We start from the raw sequence: 24,764 nt of genomic DNA on the forward strand, positions 1-24,764 counted from the left end.
TTAAACAAAATAATCATACAAAGTTGCTAAACTTGACGCAAAACAACATAAGAAAAGCCTTAAACCATATGACAACTTTTCAAAGTATTGATGCATGATTACTTGCAACCAGGAAATGGGCCACCGCAGAGGCACTTATTATGAGCAAATATGGCCGGGTCAACCCGCTTGAAACGTCGACCGTTTGGTATTGGGCCACAAAGTTGATTATAACTCACATCAATAGAGTCGGGTTGCAATAAACCGAATCGCTTAGGGAGAGATCCATATATCATATTGTGACTTATGTTGAACCTTGATAGCCTTGGGGCCAAGTCCACATTAGTGAAGTCAAACTTCAAAAGATTGTTAGCAACCTCAAGAATCAAAACATTGGAATTGGCCTTTTCAAACAAAAAAGAGGCATTCCCTGTTAGTTTATTTTGACTAAGATAAATGAAAACTAAATTACCGCGACCCAACGAATTTGGGACCGGACCCCTTAATTGGTTCCCTTTAACCGAGATTGTTTGGAGTTTGGGCATGAAGCCCAAAGATGACGGGATTAGGCCCGACAAAGAGTTGAAGTCAAGCTGTAGTACTACTAAATTCTTGAGTTTTTGGGCTATAAAATCGGGTATTGGGCCGGATAACCGATTTGAGTTAAGGGAAATGATTGTGACATTGGTTAATTGGGCTAAGGCCATAGGAATTGGGCCGGTAAGGAAATTGGAAGAGAGGTCAAGAAAATCCATGCTCTTAAGCTGGCCTAGAAATTCAGGGATCCGCCCATTAAACTTGTTGGAGGAAAGTGTAAGTGAGTTCAAGTTCGTGAGCTGGCCCAAAGATTCTGGAATTGGGCCGGACACATTGGTTCCAGAGATAGTAAGATAAGTAAGGTTAGTGAGCTTACCAACGTACGACGGTATTGGGCCGGAAAGATTGGGAACTTTATTAAAGGAGAGCATGGTGAGGGATGGAAGTTGGTCCAAAAAAGGTGGTATTGGGCCTTGGATATCTTGAGCATCATCAAATTGAACTGTGGTGACGTGACCTTCAATATTGCACCGAACTCCATTCCATCCAGCACAATCAGTCTTGGGATCCCACGACGAAAGCGAGGCAGGGTTGCCGAAGTATTTCTTGATACGGAGGAGCACGTTTTTGTCGCGGGGATGACAAAGATCCGGTGATGCTTGAGAGTAAGAGAGGTCTACAAACAAAGCGATGAGCAAAATAATGAGTATTAGCTTGTTGCAACTCATTTTCATGTGGATTATTAAAGTGTTTCAAACTTTCAATAATACTTGATATAAGTGACTTACATTGATGCAAGCAAGATAAGCTCGATCTAACGAGTATATAATACACAAATGCTTGTTGCCGACTTTGCCGCGTTGGTATTTGTCACTTGCAAGTTGCAATTAGATAAAATAAATGTCCTCGACTTCTCATATATACAGCATCTATTTATGACTTTATGTCCTCAAACAAAAAATATTGTCAATTTTTAACTTGCAAATTGCTAGTACTCGTTTTTGACTTTTGTCTCTCATCAATCATCATTGTATGCAATAAAATAAAGTGAAAGTTAATTACTTTTAGATATTTTATAAAACTATTTTAAAATAAAAAACCTTTGTGATTTAAGAATTATTTAGTCCAAAGTAGCATATTGTACACATCAAAAAATTGTCTCTTTCTACTAAATTCTACTACTTTGATTTACTTCTTCAGTCTTCACTTCTTGTCCCAACTACAGTCCCTTCTTCTTCGCACAATCTAGACCCTAACACAAAATCATAATTTTACGTATTATCCCATCTCAAATTCTCAATTCTACACAATTATTGATATATAATTAATAAGTTTAATACAACATTTGTTTTATTTATCTTTTGATACTCCGTATTACTTCTATTTGTTTATTTATTTTAATATTATTGTTATTATTATTGTTATTATCAAACACGGTTGACCAAGTGGAGAGACCTTTCCCAGTCCTCATATAGAGCTAAAGCAATAAGGAAGAATTACGAGTAGGCTACTTATCTATAATTATATGACTATATGTTAAAAGGTCGGTATGATTATTAACTCTCGCCAAAAAAACCAAAAACAAAAAAATGATTAGCGATAAAAATTTTTTTTTGAGAAAGATCGACAAACATGTTTGATCAAAACTTCGAAATGTATGGACAAGCAATATTTTTAAAATAAAATCAATTTATTAAAATAATCAACAGTAGACCAACCATATGGGTCACTTATGGCAAGAAGCCCCAAGAACTTGATGACATGGGCTTGTCAACATTGAACACATTCTGAAGGGGCAAACCCAACTCTTATCTAACGCAACTTAGCTTACTCTTTAGGGCCTGTTTCGATTTACTGAACACAACTGAACTGAACTGAATTGAACTGATTGGGGTTGAAATGAATTGAGGTAAAATGAATTGTTTATGAGAGAAGGAAATTTGTAACTAAACTGAAATTAAGCTGAACAGACAATGCCCTTAGTCATCTTGTAGACTTTTTAAAATTAAATTTTCTTGAAGACTTGTAGACTTTGTTAAAAAATAATCCTTTCAGTTTTTTTTTTTTTTTTTTTTTTTTTTTTTTTTTTTTTTTTTTGTGTGTGTGTGTGTGTGTGGGGGGGGGGGGGGGGTGGGGAAGGGGGCTGTATAGTTGTAACAATTCCATTTCAAAGGACTCCATTCTATGATTATAATTTCAAATGGAACTACATAATTCCAGAGCTATGCTCAACTTTTGAAATTAATACGAAGTAGTAATTGAAGTATAGAAGCCTCTATAGAAATGTAAGTCAACAATCAATTACAAAATAAATAAATAAAAAATAAATTTTAAAAAAAAAATCACTTTACTATAGGTAGCATATATTTCATGGAAGTCATAATGCATTGTTGAAGCATAATAGAGGTAGCATATATTTCCTGTAAAAAAAAAAAAAAAAAAAAAAGGTAGCATATATTTTGTAGAATAAGTAGAAGATACACTATAGTCGAGTTTTGATCACATGTCCTAGATACTACTTATTCTAATACTTTAACGTACTAAATTAGTTGATACTTGATATTCACAATAATATGGGTTTTTCTTTGGTGTTTGAAGAGCCACAAGGGCGAGTGATGAGAATCGATTTTAATATCTCTTGTAATTAGAAAAGGAACTTGAATCACTTGACGTATCTCTCACTCTCATAGAGTATGCTTTTATAATCATGTTTTACTTGCTATTATTCGTTTTCAATTATTAGTCGGTTTTGAATCAAGTTGATGGGGTCAAGTTTTCAATTTTTTACTACCAAAAATTTTAAAAGTTGTACTTTACCACCAAAAAAATTCTAAAAATTGTTTTTTACCATCTACCATCAAGAAAAGCGTTAAATTTATCGGTTTAAAAAAAACTCTTCGACTTTTGATATGTCTATTATGTATAGTGTTTTACCCTCGTCCCTTGGTCATAATTAGTAGTGTTTTTGACTCTTTAGAGCCACTTTTATTACTAATTGGTGTTTTCTAGTGTTTTCGTAGTTTTGTAGGAAATTGCATCTTTGGAGCTTTTTCCCGGGATTATTGCGGTACAACTACGAGCATTTGAAGGCATGACCGATTGCATTTGGACACCGAGTATTCAACACCCGAAGTGGAGATTCGAATTGGGCTAAGAATGAAGCCCAATCCAAGTCCAGCATATAGCCGGGCCCGATCGGGCGGGTGCCCAGAACAAGTGGGCGAAGAAAAAGGCGGGCCTGATCGGGCGGTGCCTCGCCCGATCGGGCGCGTGTTTCTGAGAAGAAGTTTAAGCGTTGTTTAAGTTGTTTTAACTTAGGATTTTCGAGCTTAGTATAGATACGCTTTTGTTAAGCGAGTTTAGTATTGTTTTCTCCCTTCCCTTGCTCTCTCTCTCTTTCTCTCTCTAACTTTTCTCTCTCTCTCTCCTCTTAAACTCTAGTATTATTTTCTCTCTCTACAACTCTTTGTTTAATTTTCTCTTGTTTCCTTCAACTTTGGTAACGATTTCTTCTCCTTTAATCTCAGTTATTTATTCTCTCTCTTTCATCATGACTTGTTTAATTGCTTTGTTTAGTTTATATTTAATTATGTGTGAGTAATTTTCTTTCTAGGGTTATGGGGATCCATAAATAATATGAAGGGGTAATTTATTATTGTTAATTGTCAATGCTTGATTAATTTTCTATTGATTGGTTTAATGCTATGCGGTTAGATTTGGCCAGATTTAATTCGTATGAGTTTAGCAATATTGATTCGAGATTCGACAGATGAGAATTGATGTTTAGGCTTAGTTTCAATAGGCAGACTAATTTATAAATGGTTAGGTCGAGATTCGAGAGATGAGATTTAATACCGGTAAATTAACTCTGTGATTGTAATACATAGCGAAAGCCCTTTATGATTTGATTAATTGATGCACTGATGATTGATTGTTATGTTTTACCCTAGTATTTATTGGTGAACCTATGCCCTAAGTCTTTTATCATTTGATTTCTCCTTACTCATATTCTTTGTAGTATAGTTCCTTTAAATAACAACTTTTGGTTACTTAATAATTTAAATTATAATAATTAATTAGGAATAGAAAGACTTGTTCCCCCGTGGATTCGACCCTACTTCCATATCTATTATTAGTTAGCGGTTTTAGGAATTACTTTTGATTAGGTGATACGACTTTAACCTGTCAACTTTCGTGCGCAAAACATGTTGTTCATAGGTTTAGGGGGGCATTTTGACCCTATGGATGCAATTTGAAGTCATAATTGACAAAAAATGATCGAAAATGCCTCGTTTTGCGTATTTTACGCAAACTGAGGTATTTTTAAACACGCAAAAGGAAGTATTTTCGATCATTTTTTATCGATTTTGACCTCAAATTGTTTCTAAAGGTCCAAAGGACCCCCAAAACCCATAAATATGATGTGTTTGACACGAAAATCGAATAATTTAAAATATTCCGTTAGGTTTTTGACGGCAGGTGGTAAAAAATAATTTTTTTTTCTTTTTTTGTGGTAAAATAAAATTTTAAAATTTTTGGTAGTAAAAAACAATTTCGTGATTTTTTTTTGGTGGTAAAAGTCAAAAATTCTTTATAAAAACTTAAAGTAGTTTTGCTTAGTATATGTATGTACTTTTATCGAGTGAAGTATAAGACTAGGTACTAAACTATCATGGTTATTGCAAATAGGGGACTCAACTTTCAGAAGTAGCAAAATGGGTACTAAACTTAGGGATAGTACTTGCTGGAGAGAATATTCCAACCATGTAACCTAGAATAACAGGTTATAACCGGTTAAACCCAGAAAAAAAAAAAAGAGCAAAATGCATTTAAACATTGGTAAATGGGATATGATGCTTTCTCCAGACACACGAGTTCATTCCTTTTGGGACTGCAAGGACAACAAGTGAATTTCTATATTTTGATGAGATGTGATATAGAAATAAAACATCCAAGCAAACCCAAAAGATTATAAGCATAGCAGCACACATAATTTACGTTTTCACAATCTGAAAAATAAACATTGTATGTTTGTGTGTGAGAGTGCTTTCTCCAGCTTGATTGCTTGACCCTAGTATAGCATAACAGAGTTCAATCATATGCTACAAACCTGAATTGTTTCATCTTGTATACTCAACTGCACATCATCGTTTTATTTCTCGAACCTGTGTACAATGGCACGAGGTTCGGCAGTGGGGACAAGGCTCAAGAGTGCTATAAAATGCACATGATCTACAAGCTACAATTCAATTATAGTCCGATCCATAGTTTATACATCAAAAACAGCAATGCAACAAAACAAAAACCAACAGATTTTATAATAATGCCACAATCACCTAAAAAAGTCTCATAGCAACAACCATCTAACATCTACACCTTCCTACCACATTCCATCGAACTCGAAAGAAAACCTAAGGTTCAAATAACAATCACCTACAAACACAACCATGCTTCAACAATCAACAATATGAATTAATAGAAATATTAAATCCAATCCTTCAACAACCAACACATTTGGAATCTTTACAGTTATGTGGAAACCAAAACAACAAAATTCACATTTACATTAAACAAACTGAATAAAAAAGTGAGGAAAAAAATCAAAAAGGGTGGGAGACATACTACATAGAGAACTTTAACCCGTCAATTATGTTTGTGCATAATGGGTTGACCCTGTTTAGCAATGCGCTCAAGAATTTGCTTTGCTTCATCTTGTCGCGGTATTCTTTTCAAAGTTATGATTTCCCATAATTTTTGTTAAGGTCACCTAATTGCATTTTTCTGGAATTTGAACCCTAATTTTGACGAATCCCTCCCTTTTTCTAGGAACCCCAAATTAAATATCTTGGGATTTTGGATTTGAAGATTAATTCAATAATTTGGTTTTGAATCGTTTGATGGAATTAGGGTTCATATTGATTTTCCAATATGCAATTATGCCTAGTACTTGATCTAAATGAATGATCTCAGACTTTAAGGTATCTAGAAAAAAAAATTAGTTATTAAATGCTTGCAACCTGGTGCAACAGGTAAAACAAGTTGAGTACAAAGTTTAGTACTCTAATTGCAACATGTGAAAGTTGAGTACTCAATCTGCAACTTTAGCAATAGTTTAGTACCTAGTCTTATACTTCACTCTACTTTTATCACTATTTTTTTTTCTTTTAAAAAGTTTGAAAAAGTTCCTATAAATAGCGTGTTTGGATAATCATATCTTTTAAAATGTTTATTCCCTCTGTTCTCTTTTGATAGTCTCTTATGGGCATTTTTCACGGGAATTAATAAACACAAAAAAGAATAGTTAAAGTGCATTGAAAAAGTAAATTGACATTGGGTATGCAAAAAAGTAAAAAGAGAAAGTAATAAAAATACATGGGAAAACATACTTTACATGGAAAAGTTAAATTTGCAAAAATATTGTTGCAAATTGGAGAGAATTTTGGTAAAAAATTAATATTAATAGTTATGGAAAAAGCAAAAAGAGTGAACATTTTGGGACTAAAATTTATCCACAAGGAATTATCATAAGGGGACGGAGGGAGTATTTAATTATTTACCCTCATTAATATATATTTTTTTTTGAACGGGCTTATTAATGTTAATTGCCTTGTTTTTTAAAAAACTTTTATGAATAATGTGCCGACATTATTACCCAAACCGAAATAACTCTCTAGACATTAGTAGATATAACACGTATGTTAGCGGATCTAGTCATAAGAGACATATCAACATTACAAAGTCCGTCCCTTAATTATATACCTATTTCTCTTATGAGTAATAAATGAAATAAAAAGACATATAATTAAAAAACAGAAAAAGTACGTATAATTTCCGTAGTGTACTTTAAAATGTGTAGTAGTGAATCACTTAATTTCTCGTGGCCTCGTTCATTTTCCAAAACTCACCTCTTAAAGAATTTGTCCTACTCTAACCGTCTAACGCTCGAATTGGTCTCTCATCATCACTTGAGGTTTGATGTTCTTCCCCAATTCTTAATCTTAATCTTAATCTATTTGCCTTTATTATTCATGTCTATTCTTAAACTTATAACAAATATGTTGTTAAATTAATTACTTTATCATGATATTTGACTAGGCTTATATTTTTGGTGTCAAATTTCGTTATTTCGTTAGAATTGGCTTAATTCTTTATTTGATTTTCCCAACACTTGAATTTTCCAATTTAAAGTATTAAGATATCTATATTTCATAATCTAACTAATTTGAAATTAGATTGAAATTGTAATATCCCAATAATTTCATAGTTGAAAGCTTATTGAACTTAAAATTTTGAAGTATATTAGTTATTTGTCGAATTGTTGATTTGCTGTTTGCATGTCTAAACTATTGCTCATAATAATCACCCCAAGAATTCGTTTTTTTTTTTTAATTGCAATCAGTATTATAAATCTATTGACAAAATAAGATTGTATTAGAGAATTAGATTAATTTTAGAATAAAGAGGATTGTTATTTGTTACAAGCTTCTTTATTCTACAAACGAAAACATATCAGAGCATAAACGATGTTGTAATTTTGTAGGCGTGTATTATTAGTTGAATACTCATGTAGCCGACCCCAGTTATGGGATTAAGGCTTTGATTAATTTATTGATTAATTAGTTGAATACTTGTTTTGATTTTCGGTAGATGGTTGGTTTGTGAATTGTGACTCGTCATTCATAAAATCTTGGATCCGATACTACTTAATATCGCTGTAATATTTAATCATATTGGAGAAAAATGAAACCCATTGAAGAAAACCGCATCCTTTCAATTCCTGATGATCTGGTATAGGACATACTGTCAAGGGTTCAAGTTCGAGACTTGTTACAATTTAGGTGTGTGAGTAAACAATGGCGTACCCTCATCGATGACTTAAACTTCATCAGAAAGCACTACCATGTTCAACATTCCATTTGCAAAAGGGATGGCAACATGCCACACTTTGTGTACAATGCTAGCATGAGGATGTCTGATTCAGACTATTTTGGCCGAATATATATATACAGCAAGGAGACGTTTTTCTGATTGGATTCAAGCTTTCCCCCAAACCTCAGTCCTTCACCTTCCTAGAGAAAGCTCTGACCATTGTCCTATCCTACTGTCCTCTGAACCTCTTAGAAAACCTACCCCTGTCCCTAAACTGTTTAAAATGGAGTCTCTTTGGTATTTTCATCCTGGTTTCAAACTCTTTGTGGATAGTACTTGGACCAATCTACAGGGTAATCTATGTGATAAGCTGTCTGCCATAACCCCCTCTATCCAAAATTGGGCCAATGAAAATGTCCCTAATTTTAGAAAAGTTATTAAACAGACCTCTGAAAAGATTAGAGGGTGCCCAAAAAGCCATTGAATCTGAACCTAATAACCAATTCCTTCATAACCTTGAGTCTAATCTCTGCTCTGACCTTTCCAAGGCCTATAAGGAAGAACAAGCCTTTTGGGCAATTAGATCTAGGATCAATTGGCTTAATGAGGGGGATAGGAACACCAGTTTCTTCCATAACTCTGTCCTAATTAAAAGGAGAAGAAATAAGATCCAGAACCTTAGGAATCAGGTGGGTGAGGATGTCCTTGAGCATCAATGGACTGACCATATTTCTTCCTTCTTTTCCTCCTTATTTTCTAGTCAGGGGTGTCTCAATCCTGATGAACAAAATCCTATTCCTCATCTTAGCATTGCTTTGCCCCCTTCTCTTGGTGAGATTCACCAGGCTATCTTCTCTATAGGAAAATTCAAGGCCCCTGGGCCTGATGGTTTTCACCCTTTCTTCTTCCAACAGCACTGGGCCACCATTTGGCCTGACCTTATGGCCTTTTGTCAGCAGTGTTTCACCTCCAAGTCCCTGCCTATAGGGACTAACAACACTTGCATTTCCCTAATTTCTAAGGTCAAGAACCCTGAAACTATCAAGCAGTTCAGACCTATAAGCCTCTACAACACCACTTACAAGATCATAACCAACATATTGGTTCAAAGAATCAAGCCTCATCTCAATTCTATCATCTCCCCAAATCAAAGTAGTTTCCTACCAGGCAGGGGTTGTGACAGTAATTACATTGCAGCATCTGAGATCCTCCACTCTATGAAAAAGAAATCTGGCCAGAAAGCTTGGTTCACCATTAAAATTGATCTAGAAAAGGCTTATGATAGATTAGAGTGGGACTTTATACACTTTTGCTTAATCAGGACTGGGTTTGATGGGGACTCTATTCAACTAATCATGCATTGTATCTCAAATCCTGTTTTTCAGGTAAAAGTTAATGGAGTCAATTCAAATGATTTCCCTGCTTCTAGAGGCATTAGGCAGGGGGACCCCTGTCCCCCTATATTTTCATCATATGCATGAACTACCTCTCATTTCTAATTGAGTCAGCCTGTCAGGAGGGATCTTGGAACCCCTTTAGGTTCAGAAGACATAACACCCCTGTTTCCCATCTCATGTTTGCTGATGATCTGCTTTTATTTGGTGAGGCATCCCCTGCTACTCTTTCCAGTATGCAAACAACTCTTTCTCAATTTTGGGATGTTTTTGGTCAATGTATGAATAATGCAAAAAGTAAGTTGTATTTCTCCAAAAATGCTTCCCTTTTCATCAGAGACCTCTTTACCTCCACCCTTAGCATTCCTGAAAGTGATGACCTAGGTATCTATCTAGGTTTTCCCCTCACTGATAAAAGGCTAACCCTTTCCCAGCTTAGCCACATCACCAGAAAATTGAATTCAAAGCTCAATGCCTGGAAAGCAAAAATTCTTTCCAAAGCTGGTAGAGCTGTGCTGATCAAATCCTCTCTTGCTGCTATCCCAGCTTACACCATGCAGACCATTATGCTCCCCAAGAAACTTGCCTCTAGCATTGACCAAATTTGTAATACATTCTTCTGGGGTTCCACCACTGAAAAGAGGAAAACTCCTTTGTTAGCTTGGTCAAAGATCTGTTGCCCTAAGGACATGGGAGGGTTGGGTTTTAGGTTGACCCACCTTCATAACACTGTGCTGATGGCCAAGTTGGCCTGGAAGGTGCAGAACTCAAACAATCTCTCTGCCACTCTAATAAAAGAGAAGTACTGTCATAGGCATACTCCAATCAAATTCAGTAATGGTTCTCATATATGGCAAGCCATAAGAAAGGGCTGGGACCTTTTAACCTTTTTCTTTCAATGGGAAATTGGTAAGGGAACAAGTTGCTCCCTATGGAATGATAATTGGACTGGCCTAGGAAAACTTAGAACCTTAATTCAGGGTCCCTTCAACAAGGAGGAAGAAAGCCTTACTTTAAGCTCTGTCATGTCAGAAGGGATATTCAACCTCTCTTCTTTTCAGCATTTTCTTCCCCCAAATATCATCTCCCACATTCATACCATGGTCCCTCCCTGTTTTGGTGAGGATCAGATTTTTTCAGCCTTGGGTAAAGGGGACTTCTTTGATGCAAATACAGCCTACTTACATCTCTGGCAACAGCAAAATGCCCACCAGCATCCTTGATAAGGTCATTCTCAATAAGATATGGCAGCTGTCTATCCCCCCTCCTGTTAAATCCTTCCTTTGGTTAGGCTTATGGAATAGGTTACCCACTGCAGACCACCTCCATAGTAGACACATCATAACCTCTAGATCTTGCAGCTTCTGCCCTGGTACCCCTGAAACCCTTAGTCATGTCCTTAGGGATTGTAACAGAGCTAAGGAAATATGGAACTTCATCTCCCCCCCGGCCTCAAGTCAATTTAACAGTGTCTATGACTGGCTTTGTGCTAATTTGGAATCCACCATCAACCATGACCTGTTTAACCTCCCTTGGAACCAAACCTTTGCCCTCATAACTTGGAGACTTTGGCTGAGAAGGAATGAGTGGATTTTTAACAAAAAATCAACCCCAATCAACAACCATATCCATGCTGCTAAAGCCTGGGCCACTGAGATAGCCTTGCTAGGCCCTGACTCCTCAAATCAGACCCAAACCCAAACTAGCAATGGCAGCCCTCTAACCTTTACCTAGGTGGACACTAGCCTTTACATAATAGTTGATGCTTCTTTTAGGGAACAAGGAAACTATGCAAGTTTTGCCTGTATCTGCAGAGATCAGCACCAGAATTGGGTCAAAAGTATTGCCTCTAGTACTTGGGCATCTTCTGTTCTCATGGCTGAAACCATGGCCATATCTGCTGCTGCACACTGGATTGCTAGAGAAGGGTGGGAAGATATCACCATTATTTCTGACTGTCAGAGGGCAGTCAAAGGCATCAACAGCCATAACACTGCATTTGATAAAATGGGAAATCACTACTTGTTTTGCAGGAACCAAATAAGCAGGACACCAAGGGGAAGACTATTCAAAGGCCCCAGGGTTGAAGTCAGGGAAGCAGATGTGGTGGCCAAGCAAGCTATGCTGAGTCTAACACCTTCAAGTAGGCAGGATTGGAATTTTAGCACTCTGCTCAAGACCTGTGTAATTATTAACCCTCCTACAGCAGGAATGGATCTATGTAATAGCAGTAGTGTTTCTTTTGGCACTAAACTCCTAACCAACTATAACCAAGACTGTAATTTGGGTGCTAGTGCACCACTTTTGAACCCACCTTAGTACATGGTGGTGTTACATGTAGTAAGGCCAAGATTATGGCCTATAAACTGTAAACTACTTTATGTTTTAATCCTCTAATACAGTTCCTATTTCCACCAAAAAAAGGAGACGTTTTTACTTCTGATATGACAGTTGATCTAGAACGTGACAGTAAAGATGTGCTCATCTTCAATCAAGATCAGTTTGCAGTTATTTCCATTGGCTGTGTGAATGGTATAATTTGCCTTAATTGGCTCAACAGAAATAAAGATTTAATCGGGGATTTCTTGAGCTTATGAAATCCAGCCACTAGAGTATTTAAAGCTGTTACGCATCCAAATATTCCAGATCTAATTCATAGGACTTGTTTTCATATAAACGGCTTTGGGTTTGATCGAGTGTCTAATGATTTCAAGATTGTGGGATCATGTGGTATTTTAACAGAGAACTTTGAGCTGGCTAGTAGCTGCTATGAAATGTATTCGTTACGAACCAACTCTTGGAAGAGGCTAAGAGAACCACCGGCTAATGTTACTGGTTTGTCAATGCCCGTAACTGATGGGTACTTAAATGGTGTGTACTATTGGACTGCAGTACTTGAGCATAAAAGTGGTTACTCGGCGATTGTATCTTTCAATTTTATTTTCGGGATTTTTGAAGTGTCTGATCCACCACAGGCTGCTGTTTCCCTTGTATCTCAGACATTTCCATATGAACCGACAATTGCATTGTAAAAGGAACGTCTTGCATTATACGTTATCCAACAAGTTCAGGAAGAGCCACTGTATACCATTGATATATGGGTTGTAACTCAATTCAATGATAGCGGAGCCCCATTATCATGGCAACACTTGTTTACAGTTGAACCAGTTCATGTCAAATTAGGACTACGATTAGCTACATCAAGAATTAATGGTGATCTTCTGCTCAGCTTCCATTTTCCAAGTGAAGAGAGCTCAGCTCCTTGTGGAGGTGACGAGGATAGTGAATGCAGCCTTAATAATCCCTTGACTCGCGAGTACAGGAAATTGGGACTAGACTTTTGTACTTGGTTTAGATATGTGGAAAGTTTGTTTCCATTATAAAAGATGTTAGTTGATACTTGAGAGTGCTATGGCACACCCGAGTAATGTATTGTAATGTTCCAACACAATCCCCACATACTAGCCGTATTGTAATGTTATCTCTTGGCATGGGGTTGCTTAATTTTAATGGAAGCGAATATAATTTAGGTGTGACATTGATGATGACATAAATTCCTAAATGGATGCCGATGATGATCACTGATGTGTAATTTATTTCTCTTCCTATTATTAGTGCGTGAACTGCTACTGAGTTGAACTAACATCTTTCTAGTCTGAACTAACATCTTTGATAATTGCGATTTTTTTTTGTAAAGTCTGAACTAGCATCATTGAATTGAATCAAAGATTCCACATATCTAAACCAAGTACAAAAGTCTACTCCCAGTTTCCTGTACTTGCGAGTTAAGGGATTATAAAGGCTGCATTCACCATCTTTCGTTGTACACTTGCACTTGATGACTCTTTCCTGTTAGTTTAATAAAACTCTCACTTAAAAAATATAAAATAAATAATAAAAAAATGATAATTCAAAGTCCCAACTGCCAAACTACCTTTGAAGTGAATTTGCTAATTATTTACATACTAAATTACTAATAATTAACGTCAACAAAGCCAAGCCATAATCACAATAGGATGAGATAAGAGACTATGTACATAATACAGTAATAAACATTAATGTTAAAACCTAAAAACTAATACTGAACATCCCTGTTAACATCGAAATTTTGTTAATTATTAGGTGTCAGATATTTGTAAATAAGAAGATAATATCAAAAAATATAAGATATTTATCTTTAGGATCTCGTAGAATATATAATAATTATTTTGTTTACTACTCTACGACACTCTATATAAAGAGAGTCGTTTCTAGGGTTTAATGAGTCTCAGATGGAATAAGTCACAAAGACTCCATCTCCTCCCTACTACCAAACATAGGTACATAGTATGGATTAAGCCGACAAGGCCCCGTACTGTAAACAAATATCAAAACCCTAACCCTTTGGAGAGAGGAATCAAGAGATGTACGAGAGTTGTAACCCACAAATTATCAATAAAATTATTGTTCTCGTATATTTTCTACCTCTTTATTTAAATATTGCAGGTTTGAATTTTTATGGTTTACAGTCCCAAAGGGTAATATATAGACACTTCTTCTGCGGCGAGCTCAAAAACCCTCACCAGCATATTTTACCTGCAGTCCTGCAAGCACAAGAACTGAAGTTTGATGAATGATGATAAAGCAAACGTGCTGCTACGTGGACAAGAAATACCAGGTAAACAACATAAATTCGGGGTAACAAAGTTTGAACTCAAGACCAATCAGAGAAAAACATTAAAACTCGTGTAAAATTTGCATCCGAAACGATGAAACCCCATTAAATATCTACACATCAATAGCCAAAGCTTAAATTTGATAAAATAAAGCACTTTAATATACATCTTTTCACACTGGATTCCAATAATCTTTGGCCAAGGGACGAAAAAAAATGCCAACTACCAATTCTAATAAAATGCCACCTACCAATTTAGAGTAAAAGGCCACCTATCATAATCGACGAAGAGGTTCTGTTATTTCGGATGATATACTACAAGAGTGGGGTGAATTGTAGTATGCTCCTAGTGCCTACTTTTCGCGGAATATAAAACTGATTGCTGTTAGGAACTTAGATAATGCAAAATAGATTTTACGAGGAAACCATCCAGGGTCTAACTGGAAGTAATACCTCGACCCTCCAAGGGATTTTAGACCGAACCAATCCACTTTAATAGGCCAAACACTCCTAGTTACAACCTATTACAATAAGATCTTTCTCACAAGTTCCTGACTGAACTTGCTACTCGATAGGACCCTATCCTACCCAACCTAAGTCCCAGACTTAGATTCCACACCGCACTCCCAGAGTGCTTTCACTCGGCCTCTCACTAGAAGCTCACTCGGCTTCACACTAGAAGCTCACACTTTGCACTCTTACAATTATGATAACGAGACTTCTCACAAACTCTCACACCCCAATACATAAAACACTCAAAACCCATTTTCCCAATTACAAGATCTCAAAGAATAACTCTAAATACATATCAATGAATAAAGAGATAAAACTAACATGCCGGACACTCAAGATCTGTCTGGAACTTACTGGACGAACTGAAACCAAACCTGACTGGAACTTCGACCTGGAGGTTTGACTTAGCTTCGTGGTGAAGGATGAAATCATTAAGCACGACCACTAAGCTTCGTTAGCCTCAACTTTAAATGAATACATATGAGCATATATATAGTACACCCAAATCATTCATTTCGTAAAAGATAAGTTTTATTAAAGATATGTTTAAAAGATATTTTTCAAAAATAATTAGTTTTCCTAAACTATATCTTTTGTTAAGAATATATTTTGTCAATATTTATAAGATATATTTACTATAAAATCAGATTTTATTTAAATCTTATATTTTCAAAATATACTAGCTTATCTTTTTATAAAAGATATACTTACCATAAAATCAGATCTTTTTTTTTTTTTTATCTTATTTTGCTGAAAATACTTTTAAAAAATAACTTATCTTTTTCCAAAAGGGATTTATTAGATAATAAATATTTTTATTCTGTAAAACCAAATCCCTAAAAGATATGCACGTATTAGGTAATAAATATCATTAAAACCGACTTTTAACGACGTGCAGACTCAATTTTCGATTAGGTTCCGGAACTCTGATAGTCTCTGAGATCCTGACAAGTCAGTAACTCTAATTTCATTGACTATCAGGAGTTCACCTTGGTTCTTTAGACTTGTTCCATACTGACTTTTATGTCCAATATACTTACATGAATTCTAGAGCGATATACTTCGATTTCTCCGTCTTCATGTTGTTTCTTTGAAACTCTGGTTCTGGAATCTTGTAGTATTGATGTATTCTAGATCTCGGGGCAACGTTCCACATCTGGAACCGCAGTCCAAGTTCCTAACTGGAACTTGATGTCACTCTTGTTCATTCCTTATTGGAACTCGTAGACCAGATTCCTTTCTAGAACTTGATGTCACTTGTATTCCTGTTAGGGAGCTTTTCGTCGTGTACCTGTTAGGGAACACCTCATGAACCTGTTAGGGAGCATGCTCCGACTCTCGTGGGAAAGCCTGCTGACAGTCCCTTCTGGATCTTGTTAGAGAATACCTTCAGGTTCCTTCGTGGTTTGGTTCTCGTAGGAGAACCTGCTTTAGTTTCATTCATTCTCTCATGTTTCTCTTGAAGTCTTCTATGTTCCAACTCATTGACTTCATCTAATTCAGTTTCTGTCTTCACATAAACACTTAAAAGAACATTAGATTGAAGTTTGTTTGTCATAAACAAACTTCAAGTGAGAGAATTAATCAAACTTAAAGCTACGTAAATATTCCTACACATATACAACTCATGTATGCTTATAGTACTTACCTCATGAAGCTAACATATGCAAACACCTATTTACATAGTTACCTTCATGGTTCCTTAGCCATCATCATGCTTATCAACCATAATTCATCATTATTCTTGTTCCTTCTATTACTTATCATATATTACTCAAGTTCCATACTTATCATTGCTCAGGTTAATTGTATCTTGTTACGAGCATAATTTGTTCTTTCTATGCACAACTTAACAAACATGTTAGATAGATAATCATCATTAGTTTACAATCATCAAAACCTGATTACTCAACAGATTCTTTTTCTGAAGATTCAAACATGCATAACATACCACTAGTAAAATAAAAGCAAATAATACATGGATATAAACATCTAGAGGAACTAGGGTGGGGATGAGAAAAACTAATGGCAATGGATAGATGCATTAAAGCAAAAGATGTGAATTATGAAAGGCTAAGCATCTCAACATTGTACGCCGGCCAGTGACACCATTGTTACTATTTGTACTTATTGCTATCACCTCAGTTTTAACTATTTTTTGTTTTGTCCTTACCGGCTTACCACTATGTATCACTCTAATTGTTGCTATAAGGGACGAACCTAAGGACGTATATTGATCAAGATGTTGCACGTGGATTTCGAGAGAACATGGAAGACGGGATAAACAAAAACAATGAAGTGCTACAAAATAATATTCCAAGCTATGACACATGGATAAGGGAAACTGCTATAACCATCTCACTTTCTCAGCATACGTATTATGTTACCATCTTTCTTATATGATTCAACTTAATGCCCAAGATTTCGACCCAACTTGACTACCTCCTAAACTATACTTCCTCCGTTCCCCTAGTACTGCAACATGGGGGGGTCTTGCACGGATTTTAAGATGAGAAGAGAGATATAGAGACATAGAAATAGAGACTATGTGATGAGCAAAGAGAGAGAAAAAGCATACACAAAAAGAAATGTTGCAATTTTTGTGAAACTTCCCAAAATGGTAATTTCTATAATATTAGGGGAACAGAAGAAATGTATAATTAAGATTGCAAATGCAACTAAGGGCCTGTTCTGATATACTGATTGGAGATGAACTAAACTGAATAAAGCTAAAATGAATTGTTTATGAGAGAAGGAAATTAGGAACTAAACTTAACTGAAGTGAACGGTTTAGACCTGAGCTAAGCTGAACTGAAATTAATTTTAAGAGAACAGGCCCTAAGTTTTCACATATTAGAAGCAACAACTAGGGATATCTAACCACTATCCCTAGAATGCTTCTCACAAAAGTTACTCCTCAATTCCTAAATTCTTGACACAGTCAAATTTGGCACACATGCCAACACACAAGTTTAACCATTATATATATATATATATGGTCAAATGAGAAGTTCCTTAAAATGAGAAGGATTTTATGTGCAAAATTTTTGTACTGAATGTGCATTTTTTTTTAATTGAATGTGCATAAATTTTAAACAAAATGTGCATGATTTTACTTCTCTTAATTATTCACCTGAGAACATGGATTATTTGGGCAGAGAGGGCACGACAATGCCAATTCCAAGTTATCTTTTGGATTTAATTTAATTGCTTAGTTTTATTATTCATTCACCTAGAAACATCATGCTTCTCATTTTCCCTCATCCTCTATTTCCATTAAAGAGTTGTGGAACAACATTCATCGGCGTTGCGAGGAGCTAGAAATGAAAATCTATGATCTAAAATAGTGTAGATGATCGGATTACTTCTACTGGACGAAAGAATTGAAGGCAAAGAGATACATACTCATGAAATTAGAGGGAGGAAGAGAGAGAAAAGACGAACTGTAGAAATTTCAGTACGACGGTCGTTATCAAATGGATGAGTAGCGTTAATAAGGGGGAACTAAGCTTGATATTTGATCAGTAAAGAGATGGTGAGAGATATGGTGAGAGAGATGGAGTAGAGTAGAGTGTTTTTTTGTTTCTAATATCAGCCGTTAGATTACTCATATGAATGGTTGATATTCCTTCTCATTTTAATTGGGTTGTGGTTTGTGAAACGAACGGTGGTTGTTGTGGTGGTTGGTAGGTGTTAGCAATGTAAGTTTCGGGTGGTGGGTTGGGTATGGAATTCATGTTTTGAATATAGTGAGCGGATCTGGGTCTGGGCTCGTCTTTTAAGGATTAAGGTGGGTGGATGGGTCTGGGTCATGGGTTAGGGTAAGGTGGGAGGAGGAGTGGTGGTGAATTTGAACGCAAGGGAGGGAAGGGGAGGGGATATATAGTGTGGTCGGTGGCGTCGGGGTGGTTTAGGGTAGGGGATTTGGGTTATTTATTTATTTTTTTGCAGGGATTTTCGATGGAAAAGCTGTCGGAATTTTTTGACGGTTTGTTCGGTCGTCGAAACCTTACGACGTTTTTTCCATCGAAAATTTTCGATGGTTTCAACCGTCGAAAGACTACGATGGCCTTGAAAAACCATTGGAAAATTGATTTACGATTGCTTTTCCATCGTAAAAGTGGAAATTTCCGACGAAGGGATTTCCGATGACACATTTTCGATGGAAAACCGCCGAAAACCAAATTTTCGACGGTGTTTGGGTGATTTCCGATGGATTTAAACCATCGGAAATAAGCATTTTTCTAGTAGTGAAAAATTTTAGTTCACCATAAATAAATGAAAATTTAATTATTATGACCTCGTAGACACTTAATGGAATTGAATCAAACATCTATTTGTGCAACTAGTGAATAGAACCTAACGATAACTTTAAATATTATGGTACCATAAATAAATGTGTTGAAGCTTAATGGTTTTGATGATGATGAACTTAAACTAAAGCAAACTCAACTCATAAAGGTTTATTAGTGTTTGATTAGTGCAGGTGAAGTAGACCTTGGTGGTGGAAGAGTAACCAAGCTAAGAAGACATGAAGAGACCTTTGAAGAAAAGGTAGTCAAAATAGAAGAAGAGTTCTCTAACAAGAACTAAGTTCCTTAACAGGAATGTTCCCTAACAGGAACTTGGAGATAGTAAGCTGAAGACAGTAAGTTCTGGAATGAATTTAGTCTGCGAAGTTCCAGTTGAAGACTGGAGCAAAAGTGACTGCAGGAACTTGGTCCTGGTCTGCGTGAAGCCCAAGTAATCCACAAGTACAGAAACACGGCACGACAATATTTATTTAGTTAAGATTTTATCTTCTAGATTTATTGTAACAAATATGTTAAGTAGATATGCACGAAACTTATTAGAAGCATGACAAGTTATTTGGCAAATTTAATTAACGGAAAAGATAAAAGATAGATTTTAAGAAAAGATTTTCAAGTTGTTTTATTTCTTAAAATCGGTTCTAACAAAAAGATGTTATTCTTTTTGCTATAACTTATTTATCCTATTTTCCGAAAAGATTTTCTTTAAAATAATTTACATAAACTGTGTTTTGAGATTTAGTTAAATTAACTTATTTATCTTTTGAAAAAAAACCATACTTACTATGAGTTAATCTTGTATAAATAGTAGAGATCACTCTTCATAAGTTTTCTGTGAGTTTATGCGTGAAGAAATCTCTGAGCTTAATTTGTGTAAGTTTGCCAAGCTTTTAATCTTGTCATATTAGTTTCGGGTTTCGTGCATTACTTGCCTAACATATTCTAGGTATTTACATTCTGTATTGGTTGGGTTATTGGGTGTGTGTGTGAAAATTATATTGCATACAGGTGTGTGAGCTTTGAGTGAAAAGCTGTGAGGTAGTACTGTGATAGTACGAGTGAACTTAAGTGTGGAACTTGAGTTGGGTAGGATAGGGTCCTACTGTGTAGCAAGTTCAATCTGGAAATTGTGAGTAAAAGGTCTGTTTTATAATAGATTGTAACTTGGTGTTTGCCCTATTATAGCGAATTAGTTTTGGTTTGGAAATCCCTTAGAAAGGTCGAGGTTTTACTTCCAGTTGGGCCTGGAAGGTTTCTTCGTAAAATCCTGTGTGCATTGCAAAGTTCCTTTATATTCTGTTTTATATTTTGCAAAAGTAGTCACTAGGAACTCACATACAATTCACCCCCCCCCCTCTTGTAGTGTTCGTTTCAACTAACAAAATGAAAGTTTAATTATTAAGACCTCGTAGACATTGCTTCTAAGTCGTGTTATTTTCTTTATTTAAAATGCTCAATTCTCGGTGTTAGTATTGTATCTTAAATCATTTTTCTTTATAGGTCAATGTACCTCATTTCTTGGACTGTTGGACCTTAATATCAATGTATAAATAGCGCAACATCCACATTCCTAGCTATTAACATATATGAATAAAACATACAGAAATGAAATTACATATAAGGTAAGACAGAATACCCTTGTAATATTGCAATCTGCGAAGAATAGCTCCTTGCATTCATAAGCTTCAAGGCTAATGACAAAAAGAATAAAAAAAATAAAAAATTATTAAAAACGGTTATTAAGCGTAAAGATGATTCACTGCATTAAAATTAAACAAATGTAAATGTTTTACTTACCAAAAAACACCAGGTAGAGCCATAATTTCATTTGGATGAACAAAATAGTGTCCCAAACTAGCTATGGCGTCACCGAGTACAAGAATTGAATTTGAATGACGACGAACACCCTGCCTCAGGTTGATATCAAGAGAGTCATCAACTCGCTTCATTGGAGCACAAGAAATAGCAACATCAGACGTAAAACCCAACGCCGCAATGTTGTAGTGAGAGTTATAAGGTGAAACTGTACTTCTTATAGGAAATACACATGGTGATCTTTTTCGGTCGGTCATTGTGCTTATCGTTGTGTTGACAACGTTAATTTTAGTCTCCAAACTGGTAATCTTGGTTGTTCTAAGTACGAGTGGCGAATCTAGCATTTTACATAAGTGTATTCAAATTAAATTAAGATTAAAAAAAAATAAACAAATTACATGGTTTCAAAAAAAAAAAAATAACAAATTACATGAAATGAGGTATATAATTTACACAAATTCTTAAATGAACCTGGTTCACACTAATTTATTGTGGACCACTAATATTAAAGAAATTATGGTTGTTTTGTTAATAAAAATAAAAATTAAAAAAAAAAGTCACTATAATAAAAATAAGGTCACTATATTGAAATAAAAGTCATTTTTGTAATATATAGGCTATTAGGCTATAAGAGGTTAATTTTTTAAATGAAATATTTTATGTACTAGTCAATATGAATAATAAAGGTTACTATGTTAAAATTAAGGTCATAACGTCATATTCAAGTTCACAATAATATTAAGCATTATACAATTTTTAATAAAGGTTACTATGTTAAAAATAATGTTACTATGTTAAAAATAAGGGTCACTATGTTCAATATAATGTCATTTGCATATGTATAAATCTCAGGTCCACAATAATATTATTATGGACCAAATCTACGCAAGTCTTTCTGTATAATTTATATACGTGGTATATCTAACATTATGGACATATATAATTTATAACTTATTATTGCACCAAAAAAAAAGTTTTTTTAAAGATTAAGTGGGGTCAATTGACCCTATTACCTTAAACATAAATCCACACCTGGTACGAGTCCACCACAATGGCCACAATCCCGATGTATCGGGTGATGGGAGATACTTTAAATAAGGATTCGCTTAAAAAGGTTCAGACACGTGCATTTAAATACTTTAAAAATGTTGATATTCACCCATTAGTGCCCGGTTGTCTAATGCAAAGGGTTAGGTGCTGCCCCATTAAACAAGGAAAAATTATTGGGATGTATGTTCAAACTTCATTTGGCTATCAAAATGAAGTTTATGTTTCATTACTTAAGGAGTTCATCAACATTGCATTGCCTAACTTTGATCCTAACAGTTATCATATTACATACAGGGAACATATTCGAAATTCATTTTGGTTCAAACAAAAGGATGAAGAAATGAATCAGCTTAGCTTGGTTACAAGTAATTGATCAAACCCAATCTCATTTAATTATCTAGTTCATTTTGGACATTGCTTTTCTTTTTTGTGATTGATTGGGGTGATGAAGTTGATCACACTAGTTGCTTAGTTTGATGATAAAAATGATTGTGTGTGGATACAATTCTTTATGGAATGAGTAGTAATTTTTGTTATAAACTATAAAAATTCAAACCTACAATAAACAAATAAAAAGGTAAAAAAATATACGAGAATAATTATTTCATTGATAATCTATGAATTAGAACTCTCATAAATCTCTTGATTCCTCTCTCCAAAGGGGATTTGATATGTTTATAGTACGGGGCCTTGTCGGCTCATTTTATACTATGGACCTACAAATGTTTGGTAGTAGGGAGGAGATGGGGTCTTTATGACTTATTCCATATGAGCCTCATTAAACCTTAGAAATGACCCTCTTTATATAGAGTGTCATAGAATAAAAGATAATAATCTATGAGATTCTAAAGATAAATATCTTATATTTTTTTATATTATCTCCTTATTTACACATATCTGACAATAATTAACAAAATTTCGGTGTCAATAAATGCCCCCGAGAGACCTATTGACATTGGATGCAACTTGGTCTAGAAACTTTCTTGTAGAATTTGAAAGCAAATTTGGCATGCCCCTATAAAATCTACAGACTTTGAAACTTAAAGAGCGGAGATGAAGAGCAAAATTTGTCCCACCGAGCGTACAATCTCTAATTTGCTCCTCTGATTTGATCTCCACTTGGACTTTGATGTAATTCACGGATTGACTAAATTCACGAACGAGGGTCGTCAAGGCTTGATCTCGATCGAAGACAGTTGATGCAGAACTTTGACTTGGGTTCTTGTTTGAGGGCCGATGAGGCTTGATCTCTATCGAAGATATTTGATGTAGACCTTTGACTTGAATTGTTTAATGAGAGCCGACGAGACTTGATCTCGATCAATGACTATTTGATGTAGAGGTTGAACTGGTGTTCTTGATGATTTGAATTCAAACTTTCCTTCGTATTGAGGACCGTCGAGGCTTGATCTCTTCCACGGGTGATCTTCTAAAGTAGAACGGCACATCGAATGCTTATTGTTTTTTTAGGTGTGAGAGGTTTTCTCTGGAGAGGTTTAGAGTATTTGAGGAGAGGATTTCTCTGTAGAGGTTTTGAACATTTGAGAGGTTTTCTCTGTATTTTGATTCTCTTTGTTTTCCTCTAGGTTTTCCTTTCCAAATGATTAGAGAGAGATGTATTTATAGAGTGAGAGACTCCTAGGGTTAGGGTTTGACATACATTAGCAATTAGGCTTGACAATATAACCCATTTATGATGGTCTAACTTTTATATTGGGTTTTATATTTAATTAAATGAAATGGGTATTATAATATATTTCGCCCAAATTAAGTAATTTAAATTAATAGTCAAACTATTAAGTCAACAATTTGATTTTTGACCCGTATAATATCCGATGTGGTACTTATATAAATTTTTCGTGCCTACAGTTGCATCAAAAATTGTGTCATGGAAGAGTAGTCATTGCAATTGTTACATCAAAAGTTTTGTTGGCACAAATGGTCATGGAATGAGTAGAAATTGTTTTATCAAGGATTGTGTGGGCACGAATGAGTAGCAATTGTTGTATCAAGGATTGTGTGAGGGCATAATGTTTAATTTCATGGAATGAGTAGCAAGTGTTGTATCAAGGATTGGTGTAATTGTTGTGTTAAGGATTGTGTGTGGGCACAAATGAGTAGCAATTGTTGTATCAAGGATTGTCTGAGCGAATGAATTTTCATGGAATGAGAGGTAAATTTTTGTAATTGTTGTGTCAAGGATTGTGTGTGGGCATGATTTGTCATGGTGGTGGACTGTTTCAGATGTTTGAGATGTGGTCGAGGTGGTGGATAGGATTAGTACTTGATGCCGGAGGGCCAATGCACTAACTGAGGAATGTGATCATACATTCCTGCCATGGGAGAGTTAAAGCTAAGTGGGGTTGAACCAGAAGAGAGGGAAAATATCAGTGGGTGAAAATGATGGAACAAATGATTGAGCAAGGAAGGACTATTAAGAAGTGGGTGTAGCTGTGTAGATGTACTTAATGCTAGCTCAAATGAAAATTAACAAATGGCTAAAAGATGATGAGGAAGTTAAGACTCCTCAATTAATTTGAGATATGTCCAATACTTGGTAAGTTGGTAGTATATAACTATTTTTTTTTCAGTAATTTGGTACTTAAGTTTATGTGTCTGTTGGAATGGGTAACATAAGCAGCC

At 35.3% G+C, this 24,764-nt stretch overlaps 1 protein-coding gene across 1 annotated transcript; it reads right to left on the reverse strand.

Moving 5' to 3' along the window:
• On the reverse strand, nt 1-1,258 carry LOC145584598 (polygalacturonase inhibitor 2-like). The gene has a single exon (XM_081641414.1). It carries the CDS (start codon nt 1,248-1,250, stop codon nt 99-101), a length of 1,152 nt encoding a protein of 383 aa, XP_081497540.1. The 5' UTR covers nt 1,251-1,258; the 3' UTR covers nt 1-98.
• Between the last annotated feature and the right edge of the window lie 23,506 nt (nt 1,259-24,764).

The sequence above is a fragment of the Chenopodium album genome, chromosome 16 (assembly GCF_948465745.1).
Source record: "Chenopodium album chromosome 16, dcCheAlbu1.1, whole genome shotgun sequence".
NCBI classification, from domain to species: domain Eukaryota; kingdom Viridiplantae; phylum Streptophyta; class Magnoliopsida; order Caryophyllales; family Amaranthaceae; genus Chenopodium; species Chenopodium album.